Here is a 27,608-nt window from a genome sequence, read left to right on the forward strand (position 1 = left end):
GGGCTCCTACTTCACACCCGTGGACCTCGCGTGCCTTCCTCGGGGAAACATCGAGCCGCGCCAGGCACGAGCCTTACCTTTCAGCCTTCCTGCTGAATTCTTCAGAAACACGCTCCCATCCCGCACAAGCTTCTTCCGTTTCAAGTCCTCCTTGGCAAACATCTGACCGCTCTTCATCCTCATGATCGACTTGCTGTCCGTCTTCGTGTAGATTTCATGGAGACGCACTTTCTTTTCATAACTTGCCACTCTGCTGTCGACGGCCCCAATCACGCCCTTCACCAGGCTCAAGGACCGGGCTACATCCTCCTGCTCCGTCTCATTGTCTAGAGGGAAAGAAGACGTCTGAGCTGCAAGGGCAGAGGGCTATCCTCCCTTCCCTCTCCCCTCCTCATTTGCCCCAGGTCGTGTCAGTGTAGCAGAGCTCAGTGCCTCTCGCTCCCTCTGCCATAGGTTCAATTCTAAAGACACTTGTGAGTTAGTTTCCTTTTTTGGACTGTTATTTTTTTTTAAATCATTTTGTTAGGGGCTCATACAACTCATATCACAATCCATACATACATCAGTGGTGTAAAGCACATTTATACATTCATTGCCCTCATCATTCTCAAAACATTTGCTCTCCACCTAAGCTGTCGGCATCAGGTCCTCATTTTCCCTCTCTCTCCCTGCTCCCCCTTCACTCATGAACCCTTGAAAATTTATAAATTATTATTCTGTCATATCTTGCCCTGTCCGATGTCTCCCTTTAGCCACTTTTCTGTGTCCGTCCCTTAGGGAGGAGGTCACATGTAGATCCCTATAATCGGTTCCCCCTTTCCACCCCACCTTCCTAGTATCGCCACTCACACCACTGTGATCTAAAGTGATCATCCGCCCTGGGTTCCCTGTGTTTCCAGTTCCTATCTGCACCAGTGTACATCCTCTGGTCTAGCCAGATTTGTAAGGTAGAACTGGGATCATGATAGTGGGGGAGGAGGAAGCATTTAGGAACTAGAGGAAAGTTATATGTTTCATTGTTGCCACATCGCACCCTGACTGGGGAGTTTTTCAATGATCAGAAAACCTGCAATTCCATGCTGTGGTCTAAGACAGAAGGAACCGGGCAATTTTGGGAATGGAGAGAACTACAGAAAGGAACAACACGCTTTTTAATGGCTACTGCCAAGTATAGCTGTTCACGTTATTGAACTCGTCCATGGTCCCTTCTCCTCCTGCTATCAACATACGCTATGCCTGGTGTTGGGACACTTTCAATTTTCACTGAGAACAGTGACTGGAAGATGAAATTCAAGGTTCTTTGGGGACCTGCTAGAGCATGGACGTGCCCCTCCCCAGGGGGTCTCGTGAACTACTGGACACACAGGGAACAGTCCAATGGCCTGGGAGACTGAGCCAACAGGGAGACTCACCTTTGGTGTACTGTAATATTCTTTGGAATAAAACGGGGTACTTAGTGATGCGCTGGGTTACAAGCAATATGCACTCTGGAATTCCAAGCCTCCTGACTACTGAGCTGCTCATCTTCTTCTAAAAGGGGCAGAAAGAGAGTCAGGAGCTACACCAGGATGAAGGCTCCAGCCACAACCAGAAGGACACCTGGAGGGATGGTCACATTCCACACAGTACCTTGACGAAGGCCTGGAAGCGCTTGTCCTTGGTGTACAGGTCTTTGAAGTAGTTTACAGACTGGTTGTGCTGCCCACAGAACTTGCCGTAGGTCTTCACTAAGCGCTCTGCATTCTCACCGGAAAACTGCCGAGGAAGGAGAGCCAAAGTCACGCTCAGACTCAGAGGGTCTGAGTTTATTTCCATTTTGTGAAAGGCATCCGGTCCATCGGAAAACGCCTAACAGCCCTGACATGGCAGTAAACCCAGGTGGCCATCAACCAATGAATGAATGGCTACGTTAAATGTGATACGCCGATTTAAGGGTATTGTTTTGAAGTAAAAGAATGAACTATGAATAAACACTGTAACATAGAGGAACTCAGAAAACGAGCTTAAGTGAAAGAAGTCAGTAACTCTAGGCCACGTATTATATAACTTCATTGATGTGGACTGGACTGTCCGGACCAGGCCAATTCATAGACACAAAAAGCAAGTTAGAAAGGAAAAAAAAAAGCAAGTTAGTGGGCAATGAGGAGAAATTAGAGGGATACCCAGTTTCTTTTGGGGCTTGATGAAAGTGTTTAGGTATGTATTTTAATTCAATCACTTAAAAGCTGCAGCTCACTCGTCACCCAGGCTCTGTTAACTACCGAGCCCAGCCCAGCAGTCCCAACAAGATAGCTGCATGGACCTCACAACATGTCCAAGGGTGTGCAAGCTTAACGGTTTCTCGGAAGACGTGTTTACTTTGGGGAAGAAAATCAATGCATTTGTGCTTGTGGTCCACGATACAAAAGCATCACTTTCTACGGTGGTGAAGCTCTCTGGAGTTTTACCAACAATTGACTACACAAAAAACTCTGACAGGCCCAGCGCAGCCTTTCATCTCCCCGTTTATCAATGGAGAAAGCAGGACGACTTTAAGACATCTGCCCACATCATCCGTCAAGTGCTCTGCAGGCCTGACCCTGGCCCAGTACATGGAACTAAGACAAAGGGGTAAGATCTGAATCCCACCACTGAACATCTTCTAAAGGGATTTGCACAGAACCAAGAAGCTGCAGGTGGAAATCCAAGTCCAGGGAAGGCGAGGGAGATACCTGTGGAGGTGGGAGGGCTGTGGAGAGGCAGAGAGGAGAAAAACCAAAATGTGTGAGGGGGTGGTTGGGGGAGGGAAGACCCCCCACTAACAGGCTTGACCACACTCACTGCTGAGCCTGACTGTCCTGGCAAATGCTCGTGTGAAAGCAGTGGCCACACTGCCATTGCATGCATCTGCTAACACCCTGATTTTACTCCAGAAAGGGCAGGCTCCATGAGACAGAGGTTAATGCCAGGTTTACCTGTAGTTCTTACCTTGCCTTCAGAATGCGCATAGCAAAAATCTGAATACAATCATGAGTGAGAGGAATGAGACTAAGTTCTAATTCTCAAGTACAGAGATTTGCTGGAGAAAAAGATCTACCCGATTAGGCTATCCTGACTTAACTTTTATTACAGAAAGCATCGGGAAGTTATTGAAACTTTCAGACAAAAACACTTTAGGGGACAGGATGGAAACCATACTTCTTATGAACTAGCAGCCATACTACGTGAGGGAGCCTCACAACGTTTACAGAAAAACTCTAGTAACTTTGAATTCCGCTGTTCAGTGGGCTTCCGGAAGCCCCTCGGCACAGACAGCTCTTGCTTGTCTTCCTGGGAACATGTTGGCTTGAGACCGTGTTTCCCACAGTCGGCAGTGCCGCCCTCCTGGCAGGCCCGGGAATGCAGACACCTGCACTTTATTCTGGACGATGGGCCCGAGAACAAATGTTGCTCATTGTCAGCAGGGCGCTGAGTAATTGTTCTGAAAATAGGGAGCTGGGCCACACAAGTTGTTTTAGACAAATGAGATCTTTTGAGGAGTTTCACACATTTTCTGATTTCTCAGATTATCATACTTTAAACTACGTTGTTCCTGATCAAGGTATAGACTCTGAGGAGGTAAAGCTATCTTGTGTTGGCGGGCCACCATGTGTTAGGTACTCTAAGCATATGCTCTTTGGAACATTCTAAAATAGTACAGCGAAGCCAACTTACTGGTCTCATTTTATAGGACAGGAAACCTGAGTCTCTGCGAGACTCAGTCAACTGGAGGAGACTCCACTGCACCTGAGAAGGGCCGAGACCCTCGCCACTGCTCACCTGGTTGACAAGCACGTCGCCCATTTTCCTGATGAGAAAGTTTTTCTCGCTTTTATCCACCAGGGACTCCTTCTTCCGCTCCAGGATCCTCTGGAAGAACTGGCTGTGGATGCTGATCAGCTCGTCCAGGCAGGGGAACAGCTTCTCCACCATCTGCTGCTCGAAGAGCAGGTCAGTCATCATGCCCCGGCTGTACACGTCACTCATGATCTTGAGTGTGCGGACGTGGTGGAACTCCGTCTGCATCAGCTCTGTGGGGGGAGGACAAAGCTCAGGTTCAGGAGCCTTCTCCTGGAGCAGCCCCTGCGGCAGTCTTACTACGGCCTTGTACGGTCCCGTGTCAGCTCAGGGCCTGGTCCCCAGCCATGTCCTCGCCTCTAGCTTTCCCTTGACTCAGCATTGTGTTCAGACGACAGGCATGTTGGGGGAGCCCTGGTGACACAGTGGAGGAGGCACTGGGCTAACAAACTGAAGGCGGGTAGCTGTGAGCCCACTGCAGACAGGGAGGCAGCCTGCTCCCTACAGACTTACAGCCTGGGAGCCCCTATCTGCGGAGCAGCTCTCCGCTGTCCCTCATGAACACAGTAAGTCCGGCCACTCCCTGAGAACGGGTTTGCTTGCAGGTGGAGCGGACTCTATGAATCACCACGGACGCCTTCCATGGACTCAGACCTCTCACATTTTATGGCAGCCCTAGAACACGAATGTGTTTGGTTGAGCTCCGAGTGCCGCGGAGGCACTGAGCTGCACTTTCACAAGCAATCTCTTTCTAGGACGGCTGCATAAACCAGCATGAAAACAATAGTCGGCAAAATGAAAGGATGAAAGGCAGAAAAGGACACAAGCCAACATCTCTATCCCAGTGTTTTAAAAGACAATCTTTAAGACACTACTTGAAATGCCAAGTTTCCACAGCCCAACAAACCACCTGGCAGAACGCTGGAGGTAGCACATCAAATGCCCGCAGTGCTGGGCGAACGGCGGAGTCTCACCGTAAATCACTTCCTGCCGTTTGATCACATCCTTCTTTTGTTGTTTCAGGAACTTGGCGTCCACGATGCGACTCCAGGACTCTGCTTCCAGCTGTTTGGAGTCAACCTCAAAGTCTCCCATGAGCTGTCCCTCGTTCATGTCTGTGCCTACTCCTCAAAATGCCAAAGAGCAAGATCAGAACCGTGGGCCCGGGACCCCAAAAGCCCGGGCTGCATTTTCCTCAGGGGATGAGGAGCATGTATTTCCCAAGACACAGATTCTCCACACTGACACCGGGGCATGCACGGAGCCCGATATCCTGATAGTCGAAAAGAAACTACCTCCTGTTCGGGAATCCAGTCTCTACTCAAGACTCGGGCTAAGAGGGAAGAGCATCCCATCAATCAACACCGGTTACGATGTGATTCCCATGGGAAGCAGGGAACTGGAAGAGCCCTGGTCCGTTCAGCGTTTAGCTAGGCAGACTTGCATGTGCTAGAACATGTGCACGCCGACCTACGGGAAGAAGAGCATCCCACTGGAGAGCACCCCCACACCACATTCAGCACACTGCGACCTCACAAACGGGTCGCTAGAAACCATTTAGTGCTTTACAGACCACCCAGGCAGGCATGAAGGCAGGCCTCAGGATGCCCTGGACACCTGCAGGGTAGGTGGTGGCACATACAGAGTCTAGAGATGCACCTGCAGGACACTGGCCTGGCCTTCCTCTTACCCTCATCAGTCAGTGACTCTGTTGACTCGTTGACCTTGCTGATTTTATTTAGTGAGTCTGTTGAATGCGACAGGAATTTCCAAGTGTTTGACATGCTCTCATCGTTGCCAACTCTAGAGAAAAGAGAATCAGATACTGTTAAACACCTTCTGGGGGCCTGGTTTGCTTGCTTGGGCGAGGACCCAACAAACTGGCATCATAGCTGCAATGACTGAAGACACAAGACACACAATGTCATCTACCCAGGTTGGAAATATTAAACAGCACTTCAACCCCAATCTTTAAGAGCCTCAGCATTTTTTTTTAACAGTGGGTACCAAGAACACCTCTTCCACCTTCCCCTCAAACTATGTACACAGTATATAAGAAATCTCTTTGTTTGAAATTCATTGCCTAACCACTAGACACTTTCTTCTCCTGTTCCCCAAGTAACCATACACTGAGCACTTATAATAAACTGTATGCCCTGAATTTTCTCAGCCCTGACTCACCAGGTTGCTTACTAAGGACTCAATAAATGTTTGTTGCATTACACAAAAACAAGCAACAGTAATGCAAACCTTGATAACATTATAAATTTTGAATAAGAGAGTCTTTGCAAGAAATGAAAATACAAAGACAAAACAAAATATAAATACGTGAAACATTTTTTTAAAGTCAGCATCAGGACAGGGCTAGGAAATGAAAAAGGAGAATTTTGTTCCCTTTAAGTTAAAGAATTTTCATCCAACCCAGGTTCAGAGACATAAGAATTGGTTTTGAAGCTTATATTTGAAGTGGCTAATGCATTTGATGGTAAGCAGAGATTTGTCCCCAACAAACAGCCAGCAGCCTTGTCCTCATCACCTACTGCCAGCCCAGGCCGGAATCATCAGTGCACGGCACCAGCACAATGCAGGACCCACTGCTGCCCCGCGATTCCGACCCTTGGTGGCCCCATAGAACAGAGCCTATAGAACTTCCCGAGAGATTGTAAATCTTTATGGAAGCGGACTGTTGCTTCCTTCTCTCATGGGGGTGGCTGCTGGGCTACCCTGGTTGCCTTCTCAGTTGGCAGCCAAGTGCTTCAACCACCGTGCCACCTGAGCTCCTTAATGATGTCACAGAGGAGTAGGTAACATACACAGTACAAATGAGTGGTGGGAAACTGACAATGGTAATTGCCACCTTGTTCCCCTTCATGGCAGTGATTTCGAGGCAAGAATGGACAACTGGTTAAAAAAGGCTCCTCTGAATGATAGTAAGTCAGATGCTTCCAACTAAAGCTTCATAGCTAAATCCTTCTATTACTCCCACTTTTTATTTTGATTGAAAAATAATCTTTGTAGACCTTGGGTTCTTGAAAAGTGGACTATCAAAAATGGCAGCCATTGACAGTGCCACCAGGGTGCACCACCATTCCGAATGGCCATCGCTTCACTTCACAAAGGAGGATCTTGTTGCCAATGACCTGATGATTACAACCGAGCTACCCATACAGTCCCACTTACCCAGCGATATTCTGTATGGAGACACTTTTGGAAAGCGTGACGCTCTGCTGGGACCGCCTGTTGGCAAATATGGGGGCAGTGGAGGCTTCGTCAGCCAGGAGGACTGCTGAGCGAGGGCGTTCCTTGGGCTGGGAAGCTGCAGAAGGAGAGAGGGCGCCAGCTGAAGCTTCCCCCACCAATGCCTACGAGCGGCCCAGGGCTTCAGAAGGCATGCCCCCCAGGATCTAAACTCCCGGTGTCAACAGTCATGGGGGACAATGTTGCGATACCGATTTGAAATGATAAATGCATCCACCCTCTGATCCAAGAGTTCCACTTTCAAGGGATGCTCATGCCCCAAGATACACTTATTATATGATGTGCAAGAGGAGACCCACTCACAGTTATTCCATTGAAAGTTTGAAAAAAGCGCAAGATCTGAACTGACACGAGCGAGTATTAAAAGTCAGCAAGTTATGGCGTGCAGCTGATGAGAAACCAGACGGGTAGGAAGAGCTCCATGTACTTACACGGAAAGGTCTACGGTTACAGTCCACCCCCCTGGTCCCCCACAGACAACCTCCAAACTTAGGGCCATCGAGTGGGTCCGACTCATGGCTACCCGAGACAGAGCTCCTGAGGCGACGGCCCTCTCGAGGGGAGTGGGTGGTGTCACTGTTCTTCCTGCAGCAGTGGGGGGTTCGAGCCTCTGGGGGAGCAGTCCACACTCACCCAACTGTGCCCCGGGGCTCCTCCCAAGGGTGCAGAAGTGCATCATAGGCCTTCCTTCTTTCACGGGGCGGCGGTGGTGGTAAATTACACCATTAGTGTTTATTTCAGTTGTATCTAAGGAGTCCTGGTGGCAGTGAGGGCAAGTGTGGGCTGCTCACTGCCAGCTTGGTGGCTCGAACCCTATGCAGGGATTCCAGGAGTCGGAATCAATTTGCTAGTTTGGAATTTGGTAGTAGTTGCCTAAAAAACTCTGGAAGGATATTTAAGAAACTAAGAGTGAGGCTGGAGCAACACTAGGCAATGGAGACAAAGAACCACACGAAAGTGCTGTCGATTTTAGAAATTACAAGGCAAATGTTTTGTTACAAGTACCTTTCCAACAATTAAAAAAATCAAATTACAAATAAACCAATATTCAAAGAATTGAGATGAAGGAAGCCCGTGTTCTTTGGGATCACCGACAGCAGAAACATCTGATGGCGTTGTTAGACAGCAGATCACCGACAGGAGTGGGTGGCAGCCTGGCAAAGATCTTTGCCATCTATATGCACAGGACTTAACATGTCTAAGGAGTCACTGGGTGCTACAACTGGTTAAAAGCTTGGCCGCTAATCAAAAGGTTGGTGGTTTAAATCTACCTGGGGGTGTCTCAGAAGGCGTGGTGATTTAGTCCTGAAAAATAAGCCCCTGAAGTCCACATGGACTGGTCATGAGTCAGAATCAATTCAACGGCAATCGGCTTGGTTTTCTAGTATGGATAGAAGGAATTCACGCCCTTCTGTGGGAGTGGAGCGGGAGAGCTATTTGCAGAGCAATCTGCAAGTAATTCCTCAGCTGTCACTCTACAGCCAAGAGTAGTGGTTCTCAAACAGAGAGGGAGGCGGCATCCCCAGAATTTGAGTCTATAGGTCTGCACCTAAAAAGTTGTACTTCTGTCTGGTCCATGGACCAGACGTTGAAAAACATGGTTTTGGGGAAACTCTTCTATAGGTTCTCAAGAAGTCAACTATAAAGACATCCAGTCCTGTCTTACACATTTAGACTGATACTTGGAAGTTAATTAGATGTCTGTTCTGGGAGAAGCTGATAATTAACACGTGGCACAGGCACATGAAGGAAGCACCACACCGCAGCCTGAAGCACGAGCTTACACTGTCACGTCATAATACCCACAAACCTCAACATGACACTGAGTGAAGACAGTAGGAAACAGAATAGAGTGCATCAGCACGGTTATATCATGATTTAATTAAAATTCAACAAACAACGCGACCAAGGGTGCTGCCATCAAGTCAGTTACACCTCTACATGGCAGAGGAGAATTTCTCCTTCGGCTTCTGACATGAAATCTGTCAGGCCAGTCTCAACCTTTCACCCAAGGATCTGATCCGCTGACCATGTGGCCAGCAGCCCAGAGCGTCCCCAACAGCAACAGCTGGGCTCCTTCCAGAGATACACCTAAGTCAATTAGAGGAACAGATGTTCAGTACACAAAGTGGATGCCAAGGAGGGGCAAGGGCTAAGGCAGGAGATGGAGACTAGCATATTAAGAACCATTAAACCTGGCAAAGACAGTTTAAAACACGGAGGAGTGGCATTTACTCAGTCCTCTGTGTCCCTTTCACGTCTACTGAGAGTAAAAAGAGAACAGTTTCTATATCTCTGTAGTCTGAAAAGAAATTTAACCGAGAAGATCTCACTCGATCACTCAACTGTGAGACACGGAAAACAAAGCGTGATCACGCTCGACCCACTGATGAGGAAATGAAGTGGCCGGGGAAATGCTTGGCACTAAGAGCGTTACTGGCTTTAAACTAAGAAGGCACCATTCTGGGAATCTTCGATATAAGCCTGATAGTAGCTGTCGGCCAATGAATGTGTGCTGCAGAAGAGCAGTCCCCAAGCCTTGTCAGATGCACGACACAACAGAGTCCGTTCTGATGAAACTACCATGACTGTCTAAGAGTTTTCCAGTCAGAACCAGAAGGGCTAAGAGTGAAACGCGAGAGGAAGGACTAGCTACTTACACTTGTTTCTCATGATGACTGTGGGCAGCGAGGACGTGTCGTGTGCCTGCAGGTTCCCTTTGGGCTGCTGAAGGAAAAAGACAAAACGGAACGTGAAGCCCGCATCTCACCCTGTGGTCGGCCTTCAGGAAGATTAGAATAGGGAGTGTTAGGACAGCCTCCTGCCCTGGTCCGTCCACTTCCCTCTGCTGCTGTGTTCCTATGCATCCCCAGCAGCCTATGGCCAGCCAGACCCCCCAGCTCACAGGGCAGGCTCAGCGTGGGGACGGTGCAGGCATGGTTTCTCCTGCTGAAAGGGCGCTTCCCAGCGTCAGGGGCTCGCAGTCTTCTCTGTCAAGTCTGAGGGTCCCTCTGAGGCGAAGCCTTCATCAATCCTTCTCTTCTCTCCACCCGCGGCGCCCCCTGAGGATCCTGAGTCTACTTGCTTAGGCTGCGATCTCACTTGGGTCAATGTCAGCTATGCGCCTGCCCTGCTGGAGTGCCGCACCTGAAAACAGCGGCTGTGCCCTTTCATCCTTCCTCTGGTGACTCGGCTTTCTAGGGTGCGAATCCTTAGGTGAAACACTGATTTACTCTTTGTTCTATCATGTAACAGGACTCACAGGCTGAGGCAATGAACGAGGGGAAAGTACTCTAATGGAAGGCCTTGTGTGCTCGCGACAGGAGGGGCTGCAGCTGGATGACTGTGCTTCTACAGAACTCCGCGTGTTCACCATGTGGCGAACCAACGCACCAGAGACCACACACGTAGAGGCCTACGGGGCTAGGAGAGCGACACCAGCCACAAAGGCACGTTGGCCCAAGAAAGGGGCAATCTGGAACCTGCGGGTCCCATGTAAAGGAGGCAGCAGCCACTTGGCCCTCGCCACCCACCCCGATGGCATTTAAGCTCTCACAGGGCAGACACCACTCTCGGGGCTTAGGGAAGCTTAACGAATCTGATGCCCGCCTTTGGGGTGCTTGCCAAGGGTGACGTTTACATTCTAGTGGGGAAATGACCCAAACGAGTAAACGTAATAAACACACATTTTAAAATATTGACTCTCAGGTTTTAAGTCCTATGGAAAAAAGGGAGGGGCAGTATAAGGGAATGCTCAGTAGCCGCAGGGCTGTGAGATCTTCCAATCTCTTAGGAGAAATTAAAATCCAAATTGATATGTAGTGTGATTTTTAAGTGAGTGTATTAATTGAAATTACATACTAAATGAGCCAAAGTATCTGTCCTTGGGTGAAAAATGTCTCAGGGTACTTACATATGCCATCTCTACCCTAGATCAGTATCAGCAGCATCTGGAAACTTCTAGAAATACAAATCCAGGACCCCACCTCAGACCTGTGGGATCCGGCGTCCTACAAGCTGTCTTTGAACAAGCGTTCCAGGCATGGCAGATGCTCTAGCCTGAGGCCTCCACACTTGTCAGTGTGCTTGGTTATTGACGGAGAAGCTCACAATGTGCTGAGCACCTGGACAGTACTCGTGTGACAGGAACACAAAGAACTTACATGCAACCTAAATAAACACTGGAAACCACAAGGTTACTTAACGCAGACTCGTTTTAAGGGCCATGTAGAAGAACCACCTGATAAGCAGTGCCTAAGACACATGCTCAGAGCAAGTCACATCACACATCCTTTTACTCCAGTGAGATAGTTTACTGTGCCAGTCTGGCCGATAAACACAAGTGGAATTAATTGAAGGGCGGAGAGATAAGTGGCTCGGCGAGCCTCGCCTTTCTTGTCCCTCACTCTTTAATCATCAGATCAGTGTGCGGCTGCCTGGCTTGTTCTGTGCCTCAATTTAAAGGGTACACCTGTGGGACGCCTAGCCTGTGGACTGTGTTGCTGTAAGTTGAGGTCCCTTTAAGACCACATGAATGAAATTTACATCTCTGGAGCTGAGGACTGACAGTTGGTGACCTGGCTGACGGTTGGTGACCTGCCTTGCTGTTTGCTACCTGTGCTGAGATAGCCTAGCTCTCTCTACAGAGGACTACCTGACGGCCCTCAAGACTTGAAGGACTGCCAGTGTCTCACAACTCTCTCACGGGAGTTGCACTAAGCCATTTGTACTGCTTCATAATTTAACTGTTCATTTCTTGTATTATATGTCAATCTGTTTACAACTTAATTGTTTATTTCTTGTATTATATATCTATCTGTTTATAATTTAACTGTTCATTTCTTGTGTTATATATCTATCTTTATAAACATATATAAAAAATTATCAGCCACCTGGTTTTATCTCTCTAGAGAACCCTGTCTAACACATCCAGTATCATGTGGCCACAGTTATGAACACAGACTTGTGGGGAAAACCGCTACCAGACAGACAGGGTCTAACCCTAACACTACCTTCTGCCCATCCAACACCCATGGCCCTGACTTCCACCTGCTTCCCTCATGGTCTTGAATTAAGATGCCGTCTGTGAACAGTACAGAAGGTATGCACACACAAAGAAGAAGAAAGCCCTTTACCAGTGGCACAGAAATACTCAAATCACACGCACAAAATGTGTGTTCTACTGTTCAGGAAGTGTTTTCTTTTCTGGAAGCTTTAAATTCTTGAGTGTGTCAGGAAGCCAATTTCTCACTTTTAGTTTTTAGTTATTTTGACTTCAAAATATCTCAAGCAAAAGAGCTACCATACAGCTCAGCTCTCCCAAGTCCTGAGGTGGTTCAGCCTCGTTTTAGCTCAGAATGTCTTACCTTCATTTTGACTTTGGCACACGAGGCCAGACTTTCTCTACAGCCTTTGTGGACAAAAGCCCCGCAACCTGAAAAGGAAGCAGAGTCCACGGTCAGCTCCAGGAAGCAAACAGGTGGTGGCACCCATGTGTCAGAACGTGATTCTCCTGACGGGCCTCTGCTGGGAAGTGGGCCCACCATGCCACTTTGAAGCAGAGCCGGAGCAGATGTGCTTCCTGATGAACAAAACCTAAAAGTCGGGAACGTCCAAGGCAGGAAGTAGAAAGGTTACCCAAACTAAGTGTCTGTCATCATCAGCAAGTCTAAGTCACAAATACATACATACACACACAGGCTTCCTAACCGGGGCTGTAACAGCTGCAGGACTGTGCCCAAGGCTGAGTGTCAATCTGAAAGTCCACCCACCGCTGTCCTTCTATAGAGCTAGTTTACAGCCCTCCCAGGCCGAGGGTCACAGAGGAAGGCCAGCAGAACCACCCCAAAAGGAGGAAGAGCCCCGAAAGACAGAGCAGACCACAGTTTGCAGAGGGTGTGGCTTTCGCTCCTTTAATTCTCACTCTCTTCAGTTACGTAAAACCCCGGTCCTCTGGGCCTCTCACAGGACATGGTCAGCTCTTGCTGCCGTTGGGAAGTCACAGAACCTAACAGTGCCAGGAGGCCAGAGGTGAAGTCCAGACAAATCACAAGTTGTCTATGGGGAAACTCGGCGCAGAGAGGCTTCTCGTGGGAAAGTCTTAGGAAATTAGCAGCAGATACCACGCACGAGGCAATTCTTCACACCCTGATTTAGGAAATGCCACAGGTGCTGTCAATGCCAAATCACTCATTCTAAGACGCTCTTTCCGGCTGCACACCTGCATTTGGAAGGAGGCTAACAGGACCCCCCTCCCTAAAGTTGCTCATCCAGGACCCGATTGGTTCAGAGGTACCTTCCACACTGGCCAACCACATTGCATTATGGTTACCCCAAGGTTTTCTCTTCCACCAAGTGCTCCTTAAGCCAGAGCCCATGTGTTACACCTGCCGATTCTTTACTAAGTCTCTGAAGCAGTGCTTGGTTTATAAAACCTACTCAAAGGTCCAACTGAAGACGCAATGTCTATTTTCTCCAAAAGTCAAGTGCCCTGATGCAACGGTGGTAACAGTGTGTGAAATATCAGCCTGATAATAGCAAAAGGAGACAACAAGAATACACATCAAGCAACAGCTGAGAAGAGTTTGATTCTGCTTAGGTCCCACCGATGCCCTTGTGTTAATGTGACTCACTCTGTTGATAAGGGACGCTAGTTTCCTCACTTGTACAATGAATCAGGGTCCCAATTCCACTCACCTGAAATTCTTTCTGGTTGTGATTCTCTAAGACTACTTTTGCTAGATCTCTTAAAAAAACTTCTCTCTCTCTCTCTCCCTCTCCCTCTCTCTCTCCAGGTGGACTATTCCATTGGGTTCATGCTGCAAAAAGGATTTTTTGCTCTGACCTTGAAGTATGAGGACATACTCAGAAACCCAGAGCAGCAGCCCAACCCTGCCCTCCAGGGTTGTCATGAGCCAGATGGACTCAATGATGGTGAGTTTGGTTTTGGTTTCCTTTCTAAATGAAAGAGTCCTGGTGGCAATGTTGAGTAAGTGCTGGGCTGCAAACCACAAGGTTGGTAGTTCAAATCCGGCGCTGGGCGACAGATGAGGCTGTCTGCTCCTATAGAGGATTGCTATGAGTTGGAACTGACAAGATGACAGGGGGTTGGGATCTATCTGTATAGCCTTGTTCAGTGCCACCTCCTTAAAATTCCCCGCACAATCACTTTTCTGATGCTGAGGAGCCAAAGGAGACTTTCAGGTTCACTTATAACTAGCAGCACAGGGAGAGACTTCACTGGAAAAGATCCCCCCAGAAAATCACAAGAAAATCTGGAAGGTTTAATGTGTTAGTCCGCATAGACTAGAGAAACAAAGTCATGGACACTCACATGTGTATAGAAAAGAGCTTTATATACAAGACGAATTAGAAATATTGATAAAACATCCCAGCCCAGTCCAAGCCCGTAAGTCCAATATTAGCCCATATGTCCGATACCAATCTATAAAGTCCTCTTCAGACTCATGAAACACATGCAATGACGCCGAGTACAAGAAGATCACAGACCAAAGGTTGGGAAGTCTTGTGGATCCAGTGGCACTGTAAGCATCTAAGCGCTGGCAGGGGTCTCCACATGACTTCTCCAGCTCCAGAGGTCTGGCTCGATCAGCCTCCCTCCATGTGTCTTCTCCACAGAGATGTTTCGCAGGGAGTGAGCATGTGTCCCACCTCCAGTGATTTTTATCTCTTCAGCGCCTCCAAATGAGGTCACCAAGCTACTACTGATTGACAGGCTACACTCCACCCCTTCACTCTGAATCCTCAAACCAACACCAGATTGTGTAACTACCACACTTTACTGTCAGAGAGAGCCTTGTCTTCTTCTCCAGGAAGAGACTGTGTTGCCACTCAGTCTACCATCTACGATCATGACCACCACACTTCCATTAGGTCAGTGGTTCTCAACCTTCCTAAAGCCGCGACCCTTTAATACAGTTCCTCATGTTGTGGTGACCCCCCAACCATAAAATTATTTTCATTGCTACTTCATAGTTGTAATTTTTCTACTATTATGAATTGGGTGACATGTGTGAAAGGGCCGTTCAACCCCCAAAGGGGTCGCAACTCACAGGTTGAGAACCGGTGCACTAAGTCCTGAGGCTGTTCGGCAACCGCCAGTGAGAATGGGTTGTATTTCACGTAGTACTTTTAAACAAGGTTTTACTGGAACAATCTACGTATATACAATTTTATAGTTCAATCATATCAAGGAGAGTTGTACAATCATTACCACAATCAATTTGAGAACATTTTCTTCTTCCCTGTATTCCCTGTAATTAGTGTAATTACTATTTTCATTCCAAACAAAATCTTTACGTTTGTCTGAGATCAGTGGGTGGCTGAGGAGAAGCTCTCTCTGTAATGAACTTGTCTTAGTTTCATGAGAGTATCGTTGAACTAAGAAGTCTGATCCAGACGGCACCCTCCGAGGGGAGGCACATGCTGGGCCAGTGTAATTCAAGGCAGAGAAGTTGGCCCACAAGGTTCCGTAGGCTTTTTTTTTAATTCCAAAGGGGTAATGTGGACAGTACAAAAGGTAATCACAGAAGCTTTTATATGTATATATAAATGTGTTAGTTATATAATCTGTTGTCTATTTGAGACTTTAGAGTGAAGGAGTGGAGTTTAGCCTGTCAATCAGGTCACAGCTTGATGACCTCATTTGGAGGCACTGAAAAGATAAAGAGCTCGCTGGAGGTGGGACACATACTCATTCCCTGCAAGACATTCCTGTAGAGAAGATACATGGAGCTATGCTAGAACCCTGGCGCGGAAGAAGCCAGGTGGAGACCCTTACCAGCACTAAGATGTTTCCACTGCCATTGGATCTACAAGACGTTCCACCCACTGGCCTGTGATCTTGCATTCAGCATCATTGCACGTGTTGCGTGAGTCTGAAGAGGAATTTATAGGTTGGTAATGGACATAAGGGCTAATAATGGACTTATGGACTTGATCGGGACTGGGCTGGGATGCTTTCTCAATATTCAATTGCTCTTGTATATCAAGCCCTTTCTTATACACATGACTATCTATGAATTTGTTCTCCAGTCTACTTGGCCTAAAACATTTGTAAGAAATATGCCTTACTGAGAAGCAAGCCAAGGAGGTTGTGTCAAGAAACTTTTTCTATCATGACAATGCATCTGCTCATTCTTCAAGGGTAGCAAGGGCTGCCTATGAGAATTTCATAGAGAAACCTTAACCTATGTACTGTATAAGCCCCATTATTGCCTCTTTGTATTCCTTTTGTGTGACCTAGCCTCAAAGTTCATTTCAATACAACAGTATTTGTGTTCCTTCAGGATGCCAAGACTGCTGTTTTGACATGATATAAATCAAAGATGCAGAATCCCCTGTGAACACTGCCTTAGACGGAGAAGACATTGAGCTACAATCGCTTCATATTCTGGTCTTTTTGTCAGATAAAGCCTTCTGTGTTTTGTAGTAATATGAAACACTGTTTACAATAGAGAAATTGGAAAGAACCAAATGAATTTAGCAGTGCAACGGTTTTGGTATATTCATGAAAAGAATGCCAATCAAGAGTAAAGGTCTAAGATCCATGCATTTCAATATGTTGGATCCTTGAAATATAAACATTGAGGCATATAAAACAAATTATAGAGTGAGATGTACTACACAGTCCCATTTATAAAATCTCATTGTTAGTATTTTGTTGGTATTGTTTTGAGTGGTGAGGTGTTTGCTACATGATCCATGCACTATTTTGTACTTACACTTTTCAAAATTAAAAGTAAGTGAAACAAACTCGAATAGCCTTCAAAAATCTCTAACTTTTATCCTTAAAAAAAGATCAAGTCACCACATTTGTGATTAAGTAAACATAATTTAGCAAATGAGAACTTGTCACTAATTCTGATCTATAAAAGTGACTGGCTGGGGACAGAATTTGGTTCCTAAGTTGTGCTTTCCTACACCTTTCTTCTAAAGCATGTCTAATACACCATGGAAAATTAAGCACTAATAATTTTCAAGGGAGTAGTGCCGTCATTTTAAAACATACTTCAGCAATATTCAGGCTCTCGGTTCACCATGGGAGATATAAAGGACAACTCAGATCTATGGATTATGGCGAGGAGGGTGTAAAATGCCTGCTGGGGTCTGATCAAATGCAATGTATCCGAGAGGAATTACTGAGAGCCGAATGGAGGGTGAGCATGATAGTGGGATAGGAGGAAGATGAAAAGAAACAGAGGAAAGAAGTAGGAGGCAAAAGCTATTTATAGAGGGATAGCTATAGGTATATATATATGTAAGTATATTAATTTATAATGAAAGGGATAGAGGCCAATGGACATATATTTATATGTTAAGTATTAAGATAGCAGACGGACTTTGGGCCTCTACTCAAGGTCTCCCTTAACACAAGAACATTTTGTTCTAATAACCTGGCACTCTTTGATACTCACTCCCTGACATGATCATGGAAGACAAAATGGGTGCATAAGGAAATGTGGTGAAGAAAGTGGATGGCGATGGACTATCAAAGATGTAGTGTTTAGGGTCTTAAAGGCTTGAAGTTAAACAAGCAGCCATCTAGCAAGGAAGCAAATGAGTCCATATGGAAGAAGTACAACAGCATGTGTCATCATGAGGTGTTAAAGGGATTAGGTATCAGTTATCAAAAAATCCAAAACAAACCAATTATATCCATCTGTAGATGACTGGATATCTCCCCACAGAAGGGTTATAAAGAAGGGATTATTCAACCAGGGTGCAGTATAGCACCTATGAAACACATATCATTCCCTGGTTCCTGAATGTTTCCTCTCCCCCATTACCACGACTCCGTTTTACCTTACAAATCCAGCTAGACTATAGTACACACATTGGTACAGGTAAGAGCTCTCGACACAAGGAATTCAGGACAGATAACCCCCTCAGGAACAGTAGTGACATCATGAAGGTAGGGGGAAGGTGGGGGCCGTAGGAGGGAAGGGGGAACGCATCACAAGGTTGGATATATAGCCCACCCCCCAAGGGGCTTGAATAACAGAAATGTGGGTGAAAGGAGACAACGGGCAGTGTAAGACAGGAAACAACAATAATATATAATTAATCAAGGATTTATGACGGTGGGATGGTGGGGGTGGGGGGAGGGGGAAAAGGAGGAGCTGATACCAAGGGCTGGAGTAGGAAGAAAATGTTTTGGAAATGTTGATGGCAACATATGTACAAGTGTGCTTGATACTATTTAATGATGGATTATTATAAGATTTGTAAGAGCTCCCCAATAGAATGATTAAAAAAAAAAAGACTGCTTGCAACATTGTGTCTAGTACAGCACTTTCCACATAAATTCACTATTCCAGGCATCTGAGACACATCCCTAAGCCCACAGCTCGGTTGACATGTTTATATGCTCTAAGCTATGGTCACAGCTCTTAGTGATAGATAGTTGGTGTGAATGCCTGCTCACACACTCAAGTGCCTACTTGAAAAACACTCAGCTTGCTGCCAGGAGGACTGGGCTCAACTCACAGCGAGGCTTCTGGTGCTTCGATTGGGTGACTAAGACCCTTCAGCCACACCGACATCGGAGTCACGAGGTTAAAAACCTACTTTTTTTGTTTTAGCAAACAGACACTGACTAAGAATACGAAAGATGAAAACCTAAGCCACTCTCGAGCTCTCCGCCATAACCATACTGTGCCTTTTCTTTCTTGCAACTTTCGTTATGTTGCCGGTGTTGAGAATATACTCAACAAAACACACCCGGACTTCTCAGTGTCTACAATTCAGTGTCATGGGCTGTATTCTTTGTGCTGTGTGTTCCTGCTCCAGCTCCTCTCCTGAGTCACTGCTCCCTGCAGACATGAACTCATCGGCCCCTAAGGGTCCTATCTAATCTCTTGAGTTGCTGTTGTTGGCATGACTCGATCCAGGTAGCTCTTACATGAATATAATGCTCAAGACATACCTTAAAAAAAACACCAACAGTTACACTAAACTACAGATTGGTTTTAAGGAGGCTTCAGAGAATATTTTGGGTTTAAGGTTTAAAGATTATTTCAAGGCACTAGTTTTAGGGGGGTTATCTACCCTCCATGGCTCCAAAGGAAGTTTAGCGTCCATGAGAATTTGCAGTTCTGTTCTGCATTTTCCCCGTTTTGATCAGGCTTCTTCCATTAAATCTTTGATCGAAACGTTTAGGAATGACAGTCAGGAACCACCCGGTTCTTCTGGTCTCGTGGCAGGAGAGTTGTTCGTAGAGACAAGCCGCACATTCTGTATCTTCCTTCTCCCGACTCCTTTTTCTTCTGTTGTTCTCAGTGAATGGAGCTCCACTGTTTGGTCTTGGATAGCTGCTTGCAAGATTTGAAGACCCCAGGGACTATACCACAAACTAAGAGGTACAACAGGAACACGAAACATATTACCAGGTCACTTCACTGAGCTGCCCCATGAAACCATGCCCCAAAGTCTCAAAGTCAAGGAAACAAATTCTTCAGCAGCTACGTATTTTGGGGGGGTCACTCTTGTAAATAGAGCCATCACATCATTTGGCAACTTAATTCTTTACAGGTGCATACAACTTAGTGCTAGCAATTACAATAATTGGCCATGCAATCTTACTCCCTAAATCAAGGCGATGTTCTATTATCATTTAAAACACACCCACCCCACATCTGCCCCTGGTAATCACTAATAAACCTCTATACCTCTGCCTTTTCTTGTTTGGTTTACACAAGTGAGGTCATACTACATCTGTCCTGGTACACAACATTTGCCCTTTTGTGACTGACCTATTTCACTCAGCTCCATTAAGCAGAATTGCTTTTTCCTCCTGGCTCCTCTGTCTTCCCATATCTGTGTGTACTGTGTTTTGTTTATCCATTCATCTCTTGGTGGGCATTTAGCATGTGCCTTTTAGCTCTTCTGCACAGTGCTGCACGAAGCACTGTTATAAAAGTTTCTTTTCTCAGTTTCGACTTGCACATCTTTGGGGTATATAACTAGCGAGTGGAAATGCTGCATCATATGGTACCTCTTTTCAAAAACTGTGTGTCTTCTACATTTTACATTCCCACAAGTGATGGCTGAGGGTGCCCGCCCCATGCCCCTCACATATAGTTGTTACTTTCAGTTTTGTTTTGTTAGTCGTCCTTAGTTTGAATCTTAGCCAACCTAAGGGGAGTGTAACAGCATCTATCACTATGGGGTTTGGATTTGAATCTCTCTAAGGCTACTGACACCGAACACCTTTTCATGCTGTTTGAATCTCTGAAATGTCTCATCATCCTTTGCCCATTTTATGATCTGGCCATTCTCCTTTTTGTTGTTAAGGTGCTGATGTTATTTGTATATTTTTATCTATATTAGATTCTTGTTGGAGATAAGACTCTGAAGAGCAGTTCCTTAGGCAGTAGCTTGCCTTTCAGTTTGTTGGTGAAGTCTTTTGATTAACAAAAGTTTTAAATTTTTATGAGGTCCCATTTAGTTCTTTTGCCTCTTGCCATTTGTGTGGTCCCTTTTCCCCCTTTCCTTTTTAAAAATTACTTGGAATTTAGCACCTAGATCATTCCATATTTCAATCATGTCATGTAGAATTGTGTGCATATTATTCTATTAGATAACCCCTTGTTGAAAGCTGGAGGCTTGACAGGGTTGCCCTGCTTATTCTTCTAAGCATTTCATCGCATTAGTTTGCAGCAAGATCAAGTTTTAGGGAGATCAAACAAGAATGAACTGGTTTGGTTTTTTTTGCTCCTCCGCCCTCCTCAACTTTAAAAAAAAAAAGATTTCCTAATAGTGCTGGTGGCATAGTGGTTATGCACTACCCTGTGATCCATAGAGCCGTTAGTTCAAAACCACCGGTCCAGAGGGAGACACGGGGGGGCGTGGGGTGTGTGTGTGTGTGTGTGTGTTCTATTGCTCTAAACAGTCTCAGAAACCCACAGAAGCAGCTCGATCCTTTCCTATAGGTGAGTCGACATTGGCCTGATGGCAGTGAGTTTTTAACAGCGGTGAGCATTATGTTCTCATTTTTCAAAATTCTTCCAAAAAGGTCCCAAGAGTGGTTTATGGGAACAGAGCTGACCTCTAATTAGATTCTTCCAGTCTTCAACTTACTTTTTCTCTATAAGGAGCCTTCATCAAACAAATCAATGTGAAGTAACAGCCACTGGATAGGGAGCTACCATCTCTATACTGCTGAATTAAAAAATTTTTAAACCTGACTCAACCTAGCACAAATTTGGTGAACTATGCATTCTTTTTCTTATCCAGGAAAAAAATTAAATAGTCTATTAGAGAAACTACCCAAGGAAATCAGCTTTATGGAAGACAGATAAGACTATGAAAGGTCTGCCCGTTAGAGGGTCGCCCTGTTGAGGTGAGCTCTGTGCAGTCAGAACTCATGGCTTCTGTCTGCTGCTCATTAAGAGGGCAGATGCTGAGGAGCTGGGATGATTCTAGTGGGGACGTAGCTGAGCAGCACAATCTACCTGGCCCCTGACTTTTAAGGGTTCAGGTTGCAGAGTCCCCTTTCAGGATAGGAACAAGAAACTTCCTTCCAAGGCCTTGAAATGGTTCAGTTATGGTCAATGAGTGAAACAAGAATAGACCGAACGTGAATGACAAAAATTATAGGATGAAGCTGTGAAATTAGATACTCAGATCCGGCTTAGTGAATCCTCTCAGGAGCCTGAGAGTGAAGGCTAGATTACTGCCGGGACTGTGGACAGTGACATCCATTCAAGACGGTGCAGTTGGCTGCCATTTTTTGAGTGGGACACAGCTGCTTCTGACTCTGCCAGTCCAGAGACTTGGCTGCCATGCAACACGCAGGTCACCCGCATTTGCTAAAGGAGATGAAGTTTGTATTAGGGCATCCACCTGGACTTTCCCCTGGCCCATTTGTGCTCTGGTTCATCCACATACATCTCACAAACTTGGGTTTGTTACAGTTTTACTGTGTCACTCATGACTGACCTGGGAGAAGTACTGGCTCACCTGTCACTTCTACCATAAAAACAAACCCCAGAGACACACCAATGTGAACAATTTAGAAATACATGCTCTAAAAGTCCTTCCACAGCTTATTTAAAATCTTTAGGGAATGTGAGCCGTTGCCTGGCCTGGCCTGATAAAGCTCAGATGCAAAAGGCACATAAGAGGCTCTTGGTAACTGATGTGAAAACCACAAGACTGATGCACAGGAGAGCAGGAAAGCCACAAAAAGCACCAAGTCACCTCGGCCGCAGCGCCCAGAACAAGTTTTCATAAGCACATTGGCTTACATAAAGATAGAGCTCACTGCCTGGGCTCTTCGTTCACCCTTTTCCCGCCTAAATAACAAACATCCTTTAAAAAATATATTAGACATGCATTTTATCGTGATAAAAGATAGGCGAGCTCTGGATACGCAGTGGGTTAAGTGCTGGGCAGATAAAAACGCGGGTAGTTTGACCACACCGAGGGCTCCTTGGGAGAGTGGAGAGGCAGCCTGCTTCTCTGAAGAGTAACAGCCTCTGAAACCCTATGGAGCTCTCCTCTGACCCGTGAGAAGTTACTGACAGACAACAAGGAATTTGGTTTGGGGTTATACAAACAATGAATTATAAATATCAATGGATTATATGCATCACAAAATAGCTTAAGATCTTAGGCTTCCTACCTAGAAATTAAAAAAAAAAAGAAAACTGAAAAAAAAAAAAAAACCCAACCAAAAACAACCTACCACAAAAGTACTCAGAAGCTGCCAGCATAGCAGAAAATAAATCAACAATAATTTCAATATCACATTACAACCGTTCAAGGCAAACAAAACAGAAACCTCTGGCAAGATACAAAATAAAAGAACATAGCTGATTCCTTATTCTGCAAGAACCCAGCCACCAAAGAACACTATTTGTGGCAGAGAGAACATGAGAGTATTCCAGCAGGGTTTGCCTAAGGCAAGGAATAAGCACCCTGCTCCCGAGAAGTGACGCAAGGACAGGGAGCTGGTTGGAGTCCTACACCTAGAGGGCAGTTTTGACGAGACAAAACCTCCCAGGGCTTCTCTTCCTTGAAACTCCTTTGAAGTGGTTCTGTCTCCACTGTTCGTTTCTCCAGGACACACTGCACGGTGGCTGAAGTGATACTCTGCTCCTGGCTACACCTTACCTCTGTCTGCACAACCTTCTCCACATAAGGCCACATCAGGGATTCAGCTTCTAACCCACGATTATGACTGCAGATTCAGAGGAGTGAAGAAATGGTGATTTAAAAATTCCCATTCAGTTGAATCTCTTAGTATTGCATACAGAAGGATACGTTACAGTAACTACAGATTTTTGGAAATAAGAGGAAAAAAACCAAAAACACATTAGCACAATACATCAGCTCCGTGAATGAATGGTTTATAGATCTGTATAAACCCAGAGTGAAAATCTGGCAGCAGGGAGGCTGTTTGGGGGCGGAGCTGCAGGCAATACAGGCTAAATGAAAAAGAGACGTTACTTTCTTCTAAGAGCAGTTTTCCTAGGTGAATGACTAAGAATGCTACATTTCTTAAGACTCCAGGGAAGATCCTGACAGAGGGAAGGGATAGGGGGAAGGCAGCAAGATTCTGGTTCCCCAATTACTCATATTTTCCACTTCCTGCCAACAAAACAGACACAGTGCACATCACACACACAAGCATTCATTGTAGGCCCTGTTCTTCAGGAAGCCAAAGAGAACCAGCCAGTCTTTTTGCATTTTGTTTTTAATTTTTCCTTTCCAAAGACAACTGTGCACTGTTCCCTTGACTTTGAGCGTTTCTCTCCTTCTCTAAGAGGCAGACTGCCCAGGTCTCACCAGATCCACCTGAGCTGGGGGCAGGGCTACAGTTCAAGCACTGGGCTCCGACTCTGTAGGACGGAGGTGGTGTGCCAAATAACAATGCATTATTTGAACCTCAGGTGCTTCTTAGGGTGACATCAGGCAGGTCCTATCAAACTGTTCCTAAAAACCAACCAACCAACCAACAAACAAAACCCTGTTCCTCTTGGAATCGAATTCCTTTCAGGTTAAACCTCGAAAGCCTAGCTCTTTTTCTGTGTTCTGTATATTTTATTTAGATCACACTACCACCATAAATGAAAGAAACACTGGCAAAGGGGCATCCCAATGTTCCCCAAACCCACAACAGAAAAAGCTCCCTGAGGACACCCTTCATGGAAACAATTAGCTTCCAGGAGAAACCTACTTTCTGGGTGACTAATTTAAAAATCTACAGGTGGAAACAAACAAAATGCCACTTATAAATTCTGTGAGCATAAAATATGTAGCTACAGGAATAGTTCACTGATTTTCTCCTTTACAAATAATCCTTAAATAAAATAATATTATTTTCTGTACTATCAGGTCAGTAAAAGATTTGCTATAGAATTATTTTTTGGTACAATTTCAACAGTTTTAAAAATAGAAACAGGTGGGGGCTTGCATTTTACCGTTAACTTTGTACTGCAGTCTAAAACACTAACCAAGCCCCTATTTGCCTATTCTTCCCCAATCCCCTGTCCCTTCTTCCTCTGCTGGATCACCGTCTTCCGCTTCCCCCTGCCAGCACCCAGCTAGCCGTGAGCTCCCTGCCTTATTCTCCCTCCGTTGCCTTCTACGATTGGACAAACTCCAAAGTCCCCTATGGTATGAAGGTCTTTATCGTGTTCCACCTGCTACCCTCTTAGAATCATGGTCTCCAATAATATTTTGTCTTTTTTCGATTGGTTGATCTCATTCAACAACTGTATTCCCAGGTCCACCCATGTTTTGAGGTGCTTCCTGGTCATGTCACTTTCTTTAGTTATGCATAATATTCCAACATGTGAACACTGCTTTTGAAGTTAAGCAATTGGAACAACGATGCTGTTGGGATGTATAAACACACACACACACACACACACACACGTACCCAGTGGGGGCCCGCGACAAAGTGAGCACAGAGAACAGTGCTGGGTGACAAGTGTGTGGACAGCTCCCTGGACCCAGCTGTAAGGAGCTGACTGTGCCCAGTGGCTTACAAACGAAATGTTCAACCAGTGAGCAGGAAGCCCGGCAGGCGCGGCAGACGGTCTCATCTGGTGAGGCTACTGCGATCTCGGCCGAATGGGACAGACACTGCATTCAGCTGGCTGCACTGTTATACTCACTTGGTAGCCACTGTGGGTCACGCAGCTTACATTTAACAAGGAAGTAAGACATGGCAGCATTTTTTCATTTTACATTGATCCCAAGGCATACGACTCACAGCCTCAATGGAAAGTGAGATTTGTAAAGACTGTTAGTGGCTGTTGATACCGTGTACTGTGTGTGTGTGTGTGTGTGTGTGTGTACACACTCTAAAAAGTCTGGAGTCTATTTCTTTTATGATCTATTTAAAATATGTATTTTAATGTCTCCATAAAAAATCATTTAACAAGAATATGTGTGATGAATCCAGTCATTAAGAAGTCCTGACTGCACCTTTTAATGACACCTCTTTTCAAGAGAGCAAATGAGTGGGAATTATAAAAATAACTTTGAAAAGTTGCCAAAAGAAACTTAAAATTTCAGTAAGTTCTCTATTTTCAGTGACAACTAAGTGACAGGAGCTAGGACAGTGTCAGGACGTCACCGTCTGGGAAGTGCTGCTGGGAATCCGAGTAGGTCGCTGCCTTGTCTGGGGGGCTGAGCACGACAGCCCCCCAGCCTGCTAGGGTGGCAGGGTCTCCACACTGGCCACTGTGGTCTCAGGAGTCTCCCTCAGCTAGAGCAGTGCGCTGGCTGTGCCAACAGCACAGCCTACGTGGACCAGGTCCAGGCTCTGAGACATCCCGTCCGAAAGCAGGGGTTGGAGTATTGTCTGTTTTCGTATGGGCTGATAGCTAAGAATGGTTTTTACTCCAATTTAAAAGTGTTATTTTGTGACATGAGAAGAACACCTGAAATTCCACTTCAGTGTCCACACACGGCTTTCTTGGAATACAGTACGGCCCTATGTTAGCTCTGGCTGCTTTGGCACGACCACACCGGTGCAGTTATGACAGGCCCCATGGCACACCAAGCCCAGCATATTTCCTATCTGTCCTTCACAAAGTCACCGGCCTGCTTCAGTGTTATCTTATCTTATCAAAACCAGGAACCGTGCTCAGATAACAAGGTTTAAGGTAGCTTGAAGCAGGCCAGCAAAAAGTCAACCCAGAGTATCTCTGTACATAAAGGTTCTCCCTGTCCCTTGCCAGTCACCATGAGGAGGGGATAGTAAATCATCAAAGCATAAGCCAAAGGACCGTAACAACAATTTTAGGACGGACGGACACACACACACACACACACACACACACACACACACACACACACACACACACACTATCTGACCAAGGTTTGCTGGGTAACTATGGGGTGGAGGCTACGATACAGTTTTGATGATGACATGGAGACTTCTGGGACAGGTAGTGGCTTAAAGACTAAAGAACATAATATTCTTTGAAATTGGAGCTGTCAGGGGAAAAATATATATGTTATGTGTTTCCTTTAAGTTGGACCAAAGAATTAACTTAAAGAAAAATATGAAAAGTGCTACTTCTCCCCAGAAAGGAGGAGCAGCTAAGGGGTGGGAGAGACGACAGGAGAAGGGCTTGGCTGACCTAGGAGCGCGAGTCTCTTACTTGCACAAGTGTGGGCATCCTTGTTGGTGAAAGGCTTTAGACAGTGGCTGCAGCTGATGGGACCCACAACGGGAATGGGACTGAAGCTGTGTCCATTGATGGTCTTCTTGTCCTTCTCCTTCTCTTTGGAATCTTTCTCCTTCTCCTTGACTTTCTCTTTCTCCTTCTCCTTTTCCTGCCAATGGAAGAATCAACAGTTAACTCATCACCAGAAGGCCTTTCCCTTCACATGGACTCGCCATATGGCAGCGGAGTTTTAGACAAAAGTGAATAACACGATTCTGGATGACCTCTCTGACCCCAAAGGTTTTTATTTAGTTGTGAGCATGCAATATACAGCAGAGGGAAACCTATGGCGGCTGGCTGGGTTATTTGCATAGACAGACAGGCGATCTAAGGACACACCCTATAAATAAGCTTCTGGTGTGGGAGAGAGGAGGCTGGGGGCCAGGGGGGCTCTTCAGTGGGAGATGGCCCTGCCGACACAGCAAGCCAGAGCTGGCCTGTCGCAGGGAGAGGAGAAAGGAGGGGAACCATTCTGGGATTAGCTTGCAGGAATGGACGTACAACTGAGCGGCACCAAAACTACTCCATGGCTCCCTCACCCCCTAAATCACGTGCCCCTAAATGAGGGGACACCTAAGAGGTCTGCTTCCTTCCTCTCACCAGATAATTGGATATCATGCCTTACATGGTTATAGTTCTTACTAGTTAGAAAGTCAAGGTTTATGGATATCAACTTTGGTCCAGCGTTCAAACTGTGGGGAGGATGTAGAAGAGAGGAGGGAGCAGGCTGAGCAACTGTCCTGAGGTGAAGAATGTGGATGACGGTGGCAGAGCTGGGGTCAAGTCCACATGTTCCCATTACTTAACAGTGACTGACCTTGGGTC

The 27,608-nt window shown here is 46.0% G+C and overlaps 1 protein-coding gene across 8 annotated transcripts in view; it reads right to left on the reverse strand.

Annotated features, from left to right (window-relative positions):
- The window catches only part of AKAP13 (A-kinase anchoring protein 13), a 375,367-nt gene that overhangs the window by 19,715 nt on the left and 328,044 nt on the right, over positions 1 to 27,608 (reverse strand). For 6 of the 8 annotated variants that reach the window (XM_075557871.1, XM_075557872.1, XM_075557870.1 and 3 more), the window contains 10 exons: positions 26,718 to 26,892; positions 12,441 to 12,508; positions 9,735 to 9,801; positions 6,997 to 7,132; positions 5,507 to 5,619; positions 4,791 to 4,943; positions 3,799 to 4,049; positions 1,630 to 1,755; positions 1,413 to 1,530; positions 78 to 326 (listed from right to left, as the gene is read on the reverse strand). In XM_075557871.1, the coding sequence (XP_075413986.1) occupies positions 78 to 326; positions 1,413 to 1,530; positions 1,630 to 1,755; positions 3,799 to 4,049; positions 4,791 to 4,943; positions 5,507 to 5,619; positions 6,997 to 7,132; positions 9,735 to 9,801; positions 12,441 to 12,508; positions 26,718 to 26,892 (1,456 nt within the window). The remainder of the gene's footprint in view (positions 1 to 77; positions 327 to 1,412; positions 1,531 to 1,629; positions 1,756 to 3,798; positions 4,050 to 4,790; positions 4,944 to 5,506; positions 5,620 to 6,996; positions 7,133 to 9,734; positions 9,802 to 12,440; positions 12,509 to 26,717; positions 26,893 to 27,608) is intronic. The other 2 variants (XM_075557869.1, XM_075557868.1) reach the window with 2 other exon arrangements.

This window comes from Tenrec ecaudatus, chromosome 9 (assembly GCF_050624435.1).
Source record: "Tenrec ecaudatus isolate mTenEca1 chromosome 9, mTenEca1.hap1, whole genome shotgun sequence".
Lineage (NCBI taxonomy): Eukaryota > Metazoa > Chordata > Mammalia > Afrosoricida > Tenrecidae > Tenrec > Tenrec ecaudatus.